We start from the raw sequence: 11690 nt of genomic DNA, 5'->3' as shown, positions 1-11690 counted from the left end.
TCGGTGGAAATGTTAGTATTAATTAAATGATGTAATTGGAAAATAATATTAAAGATAAAAATTAAATTATTTTTTGATGATTTTTTTTTAGAAACGAGTGTGATATTTTGAGATAGAAGAAGTATGAAATCTTGACCTTTATATTTATTTATTATTAAATCAACAATTATTTACTGTATGATTTTAGTTTGGTGTTATTAACTTTGTGATTTTCTCGACAATGGATCTTGATAATTTATTCAAAATAAATAATAATCATCAGTAATTATTTTATTTAAGATTTAAATTTGGATTTTTTCGAATATTTATTTTAATTGAAATTCATTAATCACTCAATCCTAATTATTATTTAACAATATTGTTAAGGATAATACTAACTTGTATAATTAATAATTTTATTTTTTATTTTAATAAAAAAAATCTGTTTAAGAGTTTTTTAACTTATGTCTGCAGCGCAGTTAGCACCCTATTGTTAATTTTGTGTTAATAAAGAGTAGATATGGGGCCAAATATGGATAATGACATAAATTACCTAATGTAGGCAGTTCCAAGATATTTTCCGTTAGCAGTTGCAACCTTCTTAACTGCTTACCTAATTTTACTTGTAACATTAATTCAAGAAAAAAAATATACTAGTACTCCTTCCATTTATAATGTGTCAAACTTTATAATATAAATTGGAGACTTTAGGCGTTAATTTCTGGCGTCATTACATTTGGCTGTTGAACCAGAGAACAAGCAAATCTAAATCTCATTCCTTCTTCTACAAATAACCATTTTTCTTCTTTCTCGTGTCTGTTGTTACGATTTTCCAATATGGAAGGTGTAGATCACTTAGCTTTCGAAAGGAACAAAGCTCAATTCGATGTCGACGCCATGAAGATCGTTTGGGCCGGTTCTTCTCACGCATTAGAAGTTTCCGATCGAATGTCTCGTCTCGTCGCCAGCGATCCGGTTATTTCTCCCTCGTCTTTTCAATTTTGTTCATTCTGTAAAATTTCATTTCTGATATGATTTTCGTAATGCAAACCGATTGTTGTATTGTAGTGTTAATGTTTAGGTTTGTGCAATTTCTCTGTTATTGGAGTTTGTGATAAGTGGCGATTTTCGACTTGTTTTAAGCTGTATGAAACGTTTGATTGTCTTGTGTAGGCATTTAGAAAGGATAATAGAGCCATGCTTGGCAGGAAGGACTTATTTAAGAACACTTTGAGGAAAGCAGCTTATGCAATGAAAAGGATTATCGAGCTTCGTCTTAGCGGTGGCTTATATTCTTTCTTTAGTTTGAGTTTGGTTTCTATCTTGTTGATTTCTTCAATGGGAGGTTGTCTAATACTGTTTTTGTTTTTTTGCTACTATTTATTGCACAGAGGAGGAAGCTTCTATGCTTAGATCCTTTGTGGATGAGCCTGCTTTTATAGATCTTCATTGGGTACAACTCAATTTCTTGTCATGGTGGCATGGATATATTTATTGTCTTCATAATGGCATATTGATCTAGCTTGTAACTTCTTTTTCAGGGAATGTTTGTTCCTGCTATCAAAGGACAAGGAACTGAAGAACAGCAGAAAAAGTGGCTGCCTTTGGCACTAAAGATGCAAATAATTGGTTGCTATGCCCAAACTGAACTTGGCCATGGATCTAATGTTCAAGGGCTAGAAACAACAATAACATTTGATCCCAAAACAGATGAATTTGTTATTCATAGCCCCACATTGACTTCCAGCAAAGTGAGTAAAATGGAAGATGGCTTATGAGAGCCTTTATTTGTCTTTTAAGATGCATGATGGGTCTAAAATCTTAAAAAAACTATTTGGTGAGCATGATATTTTAATATATCATTATTGGAATTATTATAACTCTTTTGATGATGATTTAAACAGTGGTGGCCTGGTGGATTGGGTAAAGTGTCAACACATGCTATTGTTTATGGCCGCCTAATTACTGATGGTCAAGATCATGGAGTGCATGGTAATTACATGCCTTAATCATCCAAATTTTTGTTTTAAGATTTAGATTTCAATAAGTTAACAATGTGTTCAATTGGAATATTGGAAGGCTTCATTGTCCAACTGCGGAGCCTGGATGATCACTTACCTCTTCCCGGCATAACTGTTGGCGATATTGGAATGAAATTTGGAAATGGAGCATATAATTCTATGGACAACGGGGTTCTGAGGTTTGATCATGTACGAATTCCAAGGGATCAAATGTTAATGAGGTTAGTTTGTCTTACCAATAATACCTCTCTTGCCTCAAGAGGGGAAAATACAATAATCATGTTCATAGTTGGGGTTTAGGGTATTTGATTCATACATGATCCGTAAGTTGAGTATATACCTAAGAGTGGTTTTTGATTTGTTTTAAGAATCTTTCTTAAATGATTACTATGTGATGAAAGCGGTAAATACGGAAAGATAAAAAACACCGAGAGATATCTTGATTCCTCTACTGTCAGAGAGTACTTCAGTCCCTTTTCAATATGAAGGAGATTTTACTATTGTTATGACTTATACAAGACTCTTCCTAGTCTTCCTATACATACACTAACAATCACACCAAGAACAATCCTCTTGGATTTTTCACTAAGTTCAAAAAGAGAACAATCCTCCCTTTAACGAACCTCTTGTATCCAACAATCCTGGACAACAAGGATACACAAAATAATATGATTTTTTTTATAAGTATGTGAAATGGAATTGTATAAGTCTCAATCTATGGATTGATCTTCTCCTCATAACAAACAAATCTCTTAATGATATACAAGTGTTCACTATGAATGAAATGAAACTTAGAATGATTTTCTATGAAGGTTAAGTGCAGAAAGTTTCACTCTTAAAATTTTGGTTTTAAACACTTAGAGAACTTTTGAAAGATGAAGAGAATATTTGAATGTTTGAAAATTTGCAAAAGGAGATGAGATTAAAATCTCAAGAAAATGTGTTTATATAGCCCTAATGCACTTCTATAAATTAGTACAAGCCATGGAAGGATGTCATGCTTCAAGAACTATTTTTGAAAACCAAATGAATGAAAAAATACAATTTTTTCAGGCACTGATACAGTGGTAATCGATTAACCAAAAGTGGTTAATCGATTACACCCTTGTAACGTGCAAAAGATTTGAAATTTTTCGTCCGTTAATCGATTAGCACAATGTTGTTAACCGATTAGCAGCCCTGCAGAATGCAAAAATAGTTATTTTTCAAAGAGAAAAACTTTGGTATCCAAACATTTTAAACAAACATGATATGAATGTATGAGGACTTGAACACTTCTATAATCATTAGAAAGGTTGAATGCTATATACCTTATCATTCATGATCAATCCATAAATATTTCTTCAAGACTTGACATGATATGAAACTTGTCTTTGCTTTATAATTCTTTGAGCCATTTCTTTTTGTCAATCCATTCTTGCTTTGTAGAATCTTGTCGTCATCAAAACACTTGAGAAAGTTTTCACATTTTCCACCTTTTTGATGATGACAACCATATCTTAAAAGTTTGCCTCAATCTTGTTTCTCTAACACAAAATATTCCCCATTGATCAATGCTCGAAAGAGTTTTTGCTAGCTGCACTTTGTTAGAGAAAAAGCATACAACATAATAACAATACTTCTCCTCCTTTGTCATTACCAAAAAGGAAGGCAAAAGACTTAAAAATTGAAACTTCATAAGTTGTATGAATTTAGCAAAAAATTATGTTTAGCATATGTAAAACATAAATCATATGAACTATAAATTATAGACACAACACATAAGATAAAAACATATAGCATAACATAATTGTTGTACGGAAACATAACACACAATTGTTCAAAACATAAAGTACTTAGAACATAACATAACACAAACCTTAGAACAAAAGTACTTAGAAACTTAAAAGAAAGAAACATAATAGCAATACAATGCAATACAAGACATCTATTCACTTTTCTAAAAAAAACACTTAAATGAATAAGATAAAACATGAATAAAATACATTTATGCACAAATAAATTAACACATGTGGCAATTCGTCCCAGATGTATTCGGTTAACCATATATGGTTAATCGATTACAACATCAAAGTATGAAGAAAACACGCATAAAAAGGGGTGTTAATCGATTAGCCACTTTTGATTAATCGATTAACGCATAAGAAAAAACAGTGACTTCATAACTGGCAGCATGCATGAAATTTCCATAATTTATCAATTTGACATATTATAACATATAATAATGCAACTGTTGATTAACCATACATGTCATAAAAATTAATTTAACATCATGTAAAATAAAAATTTGTAAATATAATGAAAAACTCACATTCTTGAAAATTAAATAAAATGTTTGAAAGTTAAAATTTTGTGTACCTTTGATTCATTATAGAGAATAATGAATAAATATTGAAGAATTATATGTCACCTTCATTTAAAATGTCAAGCTCTCTTCTAATTTTATAAAAAAAACGTCTCGAGAAAGCGACTTTGTAAAGATATTCGTCAGTTGATTTTGAGTATCTATGAAAGAAATATCAATGTCACCTTTTAGAACATGATCCCTTAAGAAGTGATGTCTAAGGTCGATGTGTTTGGTTCTTGAGTGCATGATTGGATTTTTTGAGATATTGATTGCACTTGTGTTGTTGCATTTGAGAGAGATGCTACCTAGATTTATACCATAGTTAAGAAGTTGTTGCTTCAACCAAAGTATTTGTGCACAGCAGCTATCGGCGGCGATATATTCTGCTTCTGCATTGCTGAGAGCCACACTCACTTGCTTTTTACATGACGAAGAAACTAGAGCATTTCCAAAAATGTGACATCTTCCACTTGTACTTTTCTTGTCTGTCGTACATCCTGCATGATCTGCATCAGAGAAATCAACAAGACTACATATACTACATTCGGGATACCATAAGCCGATATTGGATGTTCTTTTGAGATACTTCATTATTCTCTTCACAACAGTGAGATGAGATTCCTTTGGACAAGCTTGAAAACGAGCACATAAACAGACACTAAACATAATATCGGGTCGACTAGCCGTTAGATACAAGAAGGAACCAATCATACCTCGATACTTAGTGGTATCAATTGGAGTTCCGGATTCATCATGATCAAGATATGTCCCCGATCCCATTGGAGTGGCTATATCTTTGCAAGTATCCATGTCAAATCTTTTGAGAAGTTCTTTGTAATATTTAGATTGATTGATGAGCATCTCATTCTTTGATTGTTTGATTTGCAACTCAAGGAAGTAGTTCAACTTACCCATCATGGACATTTCAAATTCTCCTTGCATGATTGTTGAGAATTCTTCACATAAAGATACATTTGTGGATCCAAATATGATGTCATCTACATAAATTTGCACTAAGATAATATGATGGTTAATTCTTTTGATAAACAAAGTAGTATCCACTTTACCTTTTTGAAACCATGTTCGTAAAGAAAATTACTTAACCTATCATAGCAAGCCTTTGGTGCTTGCTTCAATTCGTACAAGGCATTTTTGAGTTTGTACACATGATTAGGATGTTTGGAGGTTGACTTACATAAACTTCTTCAAGTATGTATCCATTTAGGAATGCGCTTTTAACGTCCATCTAGTAAAACTTTTGGTCTAGGAACTAAATCTCATACTTGATTTCTTTCAAATTGATTAAGTTCCTCTTGCATGGCTAGAATCCATTGATCATCATCTAAGGCAATTGTGACTTTAGAAGGTTCAACTTGAGAAACAAAAGTCATGTTAAGACAAGCATCTTTAAGATTCAAACGAATAGATAACCCTGATTTATGTCTCCAATAATTTTGTCAATAGGATGATCTCTATGCCTTCTCCATTTTTGAGGAAGATCTTCTTGATTTGACTCTTGTCGAGTGAATTCCTGTTTGTCTTTTATTTGATCACAATCATTGACTTTGGTAGAATTTTCCGTAGGATTTTCTATAATCTCATCATCTCACAAATAACTTCATCCTCTTTCGAGGTGTTAGATTCATCAAATGAAACATGTATAAATTCTACGATTGTTAAAGTTCTTTTGTTATAAACTTTAAAAACTTTATTAGAAAGAGAATATCCAAGAAAAATACCTTCGTCGAATTTCTTATCAAAGTTACTAAAATTGTCTTTGTAATTCTTTAAAACAAAACACTTAAATGTGAAAATCCGAGATGTTTGGTTTCCTTTCTTTATATATTCTAGATTGCTAGTATTCCTAGAATATACAATTTCCTAGTTTAGTGCTTCTTCATTAACCTTCTGCATTTTTCTTCTTGACTGTATCATCTGTCCAGCCACTGCTTTATACACTTTTCGGCTGTGCTATAACCTATTGGCCCCTTATCAAGTGTGACCCACCGCTGTAAAATCTTCCGGGGAGCACGCCGGTCATTTTTCTGCTGTCGTATTCCTGCCCACGCGCCATTTCAGCCACCAACTTTCAGCACCAACCATCGCAGGGCCCTCTGCCACATTCCGAGGTGTTTTCCATCATTTTGGTGATTTTTCAGCAATCGTTTATCTCTCATTGCACGTAGATCGTAATGTCTGGATTCGAATAAGCTGTTGCCTCTTCTTCCGCTTTCAGTTTCACTACGCTCCCTCTGATTCCTTGCGAACCCAATAATTATGGCCAATCACAATTTCTCTTTCCAGAGCTCATAGCTATTCCAATTGCACCCGCACCAATCTCTATCCCCACACCCGACCTTCGTACCTATCAACAGAGGCCATGTCCACCACCAGGATTCAGTGTCAGTGGTGGTGCTTCTCACCTCATATATCGGCTTCGTCGATCTCTTATAGCTTGAAACAATCTCTCTGCGCTTGGTTTGGCAGGTTTAGCACTGTGCTCCAAACCGCCTCCAACCCGGTTTTTTCATGAAAGAACTATACAGAAAGATCGATTTTCACTTTGTAAGTGATAAGGTTCTTTTAGGAGAAATCATAATTGATTTTGTTGGTTCAAATGATTAGTTGGCCGACATATTTACTAAATTCCTTAGAGCACCTCGGGTTGAATCTATTTGTAACAAGCGTGGTGTATATGACATATATGCTCCATGAGGATGAGTGTTCGAATTAAGTAAACCTGTAGATTATCTAGATTGTTAGTATTCCTAGAATATACAACTGCCTAGGTTAGTGCTTCTTCATTGACATCCAATGTATTTATTGTAACACCATTATAAATACAAATAGTGTGATCTGAGTATAGACTCACATAAATTACAAAATTCTGTAGTTTTCACGCATTTTAAATTGCCCGTGCTTATATTTTCATGTCAATATACCTAGTATGACTGTTTTTCTTTAATTCTACCAGGGTTTCACGGGTTACAAGGGAAGGAAAATATGTACAATCCAATGTTCCGAGACAATTGGTTTACGGGACTATGGTATATGTGAGACAAACAATTGTCTCTGATGCGTCGACTGCTTTGTCGAGAGCTGTTTGCATTGCTACAAGATATAGCGCTGTTCGAAGGCAGTTTGGAGCAACTGATGGAAGTCTTGAATCACAGGTGATTTGTACAAGCTTTTTGTTGCTGCAGAGTCCTGGTTGCTGCTGGAGCCTGGAGCAATCTTATTTTCTAAGAGACGCTCCTGGGATTTTCTTTTAATTAAAAAGAATCATGCAATGCAATAAAAAGGGGCTGGATCCCAAAATCATAGAATAAAAATTGAAAATCAACCAGTTTCTTTAATGTGATTTTTCTGCTGATTTGGACTGAGCTTATTTTATTGGCAGAAATCTTTCAGAAAAAAAATTAAGATGATTATTTATAGTAAAGTTTTTTAACCAAATATGAATTTTAGTAGGAAACTTCAATTCCAATATAATACACATGCTGTTTGTAATGCGAAGGTGAATGGGTTTCATACTCTTGGACATGAAACTTGTGATATTTAGATGTGTATTTAGATATATTAACCAATCAAAGTAACAATCTGTGTGTCTGAGCTTACAACATTGTGTGCATAAAAGTTTAAGATAAGATGCTAAGTTGATACGTTTTTTTTTCCTACCAATGTTTGTATCTCTTTTATCTATTCTATAATGTCTGCCTCAGTCTCTGCTATCTTTGTTATCCCCTTTAGGTGATAGATTATAAAACACAACAAGCTAGGCTCTTCCCTTTGCTAGCCTCTGCTTATGCTTTCAGATTTGTTGGAGAGTGGTTGAAATGGCTTTACACGGATGTGATGACAAGATTGCAAGCAAATGATTTTTCAACATTGCCCGAGGCTCATGCATGCACTGCAGGGTTGAAGTCCTTGACCACCTCAGCAACTTCTGTATGTGATTATCAATTCTTATGTCCATTTCTCAACCTCTTGATTTTTGTTACTGAATGAAGTGATTGTTTAGCTCCATTTCATAGAATGTATAGTACAGGTTATTTTTTTTTAGTTTGTGTAATCCTTTGGAGATTTCGACAGGACACCTTTCCTGGTTTTCTGTGTTAATTAGTCATCTTTTAGTGTTTCCTCCCTCAAAATCCTCCTTTTACACGTTGAACTTCATTCTCTTACTTTTGAAACAGGTACATCATACTTTATCGGACTTCTGTTTATCTCCGTGGGTTTTGTTTTGTTGTTTGAAATATGATGTTAGTGGAGGGAGGGTTTGATGGGTGTGATCTAGCAACTGGGACAAAACTAGGAAATAAATTAGTGTGATTTTTTTATTATGATTCTTCATGCACGTTAATTCTCTATCTCACTAATTGTCAATTGAAAGTTAAAATTTTAAAGCCAGATGCAAAGCATTTGTGGTAAGGTATTTTGCTCACTCAATTTTGCATCAGAATTATCTTACATTTCATTCATTACATCTAATGAAAAGCTTAGTTTTTCTTCACGCATGTTTTTCTGCATCTCATCTATTTGTATGTTGGATTTCAGGCTTTATTGGTACTATTCCCCTCATATAAATGTTCCTCGTGTCTCTGATTGTACTTAAAAAAAATACCATTTTAATGTCCTAATACAATGGTATTCACTTCAAATTAAGTTAAATTCACTTCATTTTCCAGGACGGAATTGAAGAGTGCCGCAAACTATGTGGTGGCCATGGTTACCTTTGCAGCAGTGGCCTCCCTGAGTTATTTGCAGTCTATGTTCCTACCTGCACATATGAAGGAGACAACATTGTGCTGCTTTTACAGGTTTATATATCTTGAATATTTGCCGATTGCAGTATTACTGCTTTCTTGTTTAGGAGGGACGGTATTTTATATAGTTGAATTCAATGTGATCTCATTTGCATAATTGTACATATCTTCATTTTTGGAGTAAGACCATTGTTTTTCTATGGAACTCCAAAAAAAAATTACTTTCTGATTTTTAGTTTAGTTCAGGGCTTTCTGTGGTATTTATAATGGAAGGTTCCAAAAGGATAAAAATAAGTAAAATAATCATCATTAGTTATTTTTGCCTACTCTTATGTGGCAGTATCTTCAGTCCTGGTGCCATCGGAATTGTGAGTTATTGGATATTTTTAACTGAGAATGGTCTAGAGTTGTTTGAAAACTTCTAGAAAATCCCTTGTAGGTTGCAAGGCATCTCATGAAGACTATTGCTCGGTTGGGATCTGGAAAAAAGCCTGTTGGTACAGTAGCTTATATGGGACGAGTGGAAGAACTGATGGAATCTCAGTCTGATGTTCAGAAAGGTATAAATATTTGACTGAGAGTATAAAAATTCTGACCTGAATGAAAATTCTAACTCTTTTCAGTCTATTGATATCCCAAATCTAACAGATTGAGATGATATTACTAACTATACCTATGTTGTTCTGGAGTTATATAGAATATATTAAATATTATGTTAGTTTATCATGTATGTATATATGTTAGAATCAGTAAGGAGCATGTTAGGAACAAATTTGGGATTGTATACCTGTATAATTAGAACCATAACAAATTAGCCATTATGACTAACACAAATATATATGAGATCGTGTGTAGACTGTCCTTACACTATTTTATCCCTTATTATATTCCTAGAATTTGTAAGTTAATTATAAGTCATTTGATTGCTTGCAGCCGAGGATTGGTTGAATCCTAATGCAGTACTGGGAGCATTTGAAGCTAGGGCTGCTAGAAAGGCGGTCGCCTGTGCTCAAAACCTTAGCAAGATTAGCAATCCGGAAGGGGGTAAATGATTCAGCCCTGATCTAAGTCAGGCTATTTTCTCGTATCTCTTATGGTTGATTTGTTTTCTTCCTGTCTGGTAGGAGCAGGGATATAAAAATATCTCAAGCGCATACTTATATGTTGCATTTGATGTATCATGATCAAATATCGTCATTGTAAATGCTATTGATTTTATGATTACAGGTTTCCTAGAATTCTCAAATGATCTAGTTGAGGCAGCTCGCGCTCATTGCCAGTTGATTGTTGTTTCCAAGTGAGGTTCTTCTCATTTGTATGGTCCCACATGATGTCTGTAGTTTATCTGTAGTGGGATGGCTGTTGTTTCTAGTTATAGACCTTTACTCAAAAGATCCCAACCTTGTGCTTTTTTCTTTTTCAGATTTATTGAGAAGTTGCAGCAAGATATACCTGGAAAGGGAGTGAAACAGCAATTAGAAATTCTTTGTAGCATTTATGCTCTGTTTCATCTTCATAAGCATTTGGGCGATTTTCTTTCAACTGGCTGCATCACATCCAAACAGGGTTCACTTGCTAACGACCAGCTAAGGTCCTTGTATACACAGGTTTGTCCTAAATGAATTGCAATGCACTGGCTGCATCTAGTTGGTAGGTTTTTACAACATGAAACATACTGATAAAATGTTTGGATAGGTTCGTCCTAATGCCATTCCGCTTGTTGACGCATTTAACTACACTGATCACTACCTCAGTTCAGTTCTTGGCCGCTATGATGGAAATGTGTATCCAAAGCTATACGAGGAGGCATGGAACGATCCATTGAATGATTCAGTTATACCAGATGGCTTTCAAGAGTATATTCGACCAATGTTAAAGCAGCAACTTCGAAATGCTAGACTCTAAATAAACTTTATTATTGGACTGCTGAGGAAGAGAAAGTTATGTACGCGAAGCTATCTATGCTTTCAATAAAGACCAGTAATGAATGTGTATGGATGGAAAGATAAAAATGTTTCATTACATGCAGGTGAAAATTCCGAAGCAATTTGGTTTCCTTGGTGGCTGGCTATTCACCAGAAGAGCTTGCAGTTTGGTGCATGTCTAGCATCTTTTATCACGTTGTTCAATAGTAGATGCTATGTCATGGACTAAAACCCCCGTGGACTTTTGATTATATATAAAATTTTCCTAGCAGGACTTATTTAGTTTTTCCTTTTATCTTACATTTCTGTCTATAAATGTTAAGAAACTTCTTACATATAAATAGTAAATAACCTATTAGTCAAAATCGACAAACAATTAAATTTAGGGTCAATTGAGTTTCTCTTAGTGGTAGATATGTTAGATTTTGTCAAAAATTATTGGAACTGGATAATTTAGTATTTGACTTGTGTTCCCCAATTTAGTATTTGTGTTCCCCAATTTAGTATTTGACTTGTGTTCCTTGTTTATAGTGCTCATAACCAAAATAATGATCGATCAAAGCCACATTTTGAGAAGATAGTGCACACGTGAATTATAGAATCGAGAAATGTTAAAAAAACAGCTAGGATCAAGGCAAATGCGGGGCGTCAC

General features: G+C 34.1%; 1 protein-coding gene across 1 annotated transcript; it reads left to right on the top strand.

The window, feature by feature from the left end:
* The first annotated feature begins 614 nt into the window (after positions 1-614).
* On the top strand, positions 615-11320 carry LOC127074199 (peroxisomal acyl-coenzyme A oxidase 1). The gene is made up of 14 exons (XM_051015503.1): positions 615-954; positions 1153-1261; positions 1371-1432; positions 1521-1730; positions 1884-1971; positions 2059-2221; positions 7322-7520; positions 8098-8295; positions 9036-9167; positions 9553-9673; positions 10047-10157; positions 10341-10410; positions 10537-10720; positions 10809-11320. The coding sequence occupies exons 1-14, from the start codon at positions 817-819 to the stop codon at positions 11016-11018; spliced, it is 1995 nt and encodes a 664-aa protein (XP_050871460.1). The 5' UTR covers positions 615-816; the 3' UTR covers positions 11019-11320.
* Positions 11321-11690: the final 370 nt, after the last annotated feature.

Source organism: Lathyrus oleraceus, chromosome 4 (genome assembly GCF_024323335.1).
Source record: "Lathyrus oleraceus cultivar Zhongwan6 chromosome 4, CAAS_Psat_ZW6_1.0, whole genome shotgun sequence".
Classification (NCBI taxonomy): Eukaryota; Viridiplantae; Streptophyta; class Magnoliopsida; order Fabales; family Fabaceae; genus Lathyrus; species Lathyrus oleraceus.
This window is presented reverse-complemented; position numbering and strand designations above follow the sequence as displayed.

What these genes read in the sequence shown, in the direction of transcription:
- LOC127074199 (XM_051015503.1), top strand. Translation starts at nt 817, where the DNA reads ATGGAAGGTGTAGATCACTTAGCTTTCGAAAGGAACAAAGCTCAATTC. An exon ending in CTTTTATAGATCTTCATTGG is followed by an intron (nt 1,433 to 1,520) that starts GTACAACTCAAT and finishes CTTCTTTTTCAG; the next exon opens with GGAATGTTTGTTCCTGCTAT. An exon ending in TCAGTCTGATGTTCAGAAAG is followed by an intron (nt 9,674 to 10,046) that starts GTATAAATATTT and finishes GATTGCTTGCAG; the next exon opens with CCGAGGATTGGTTGAATCCT.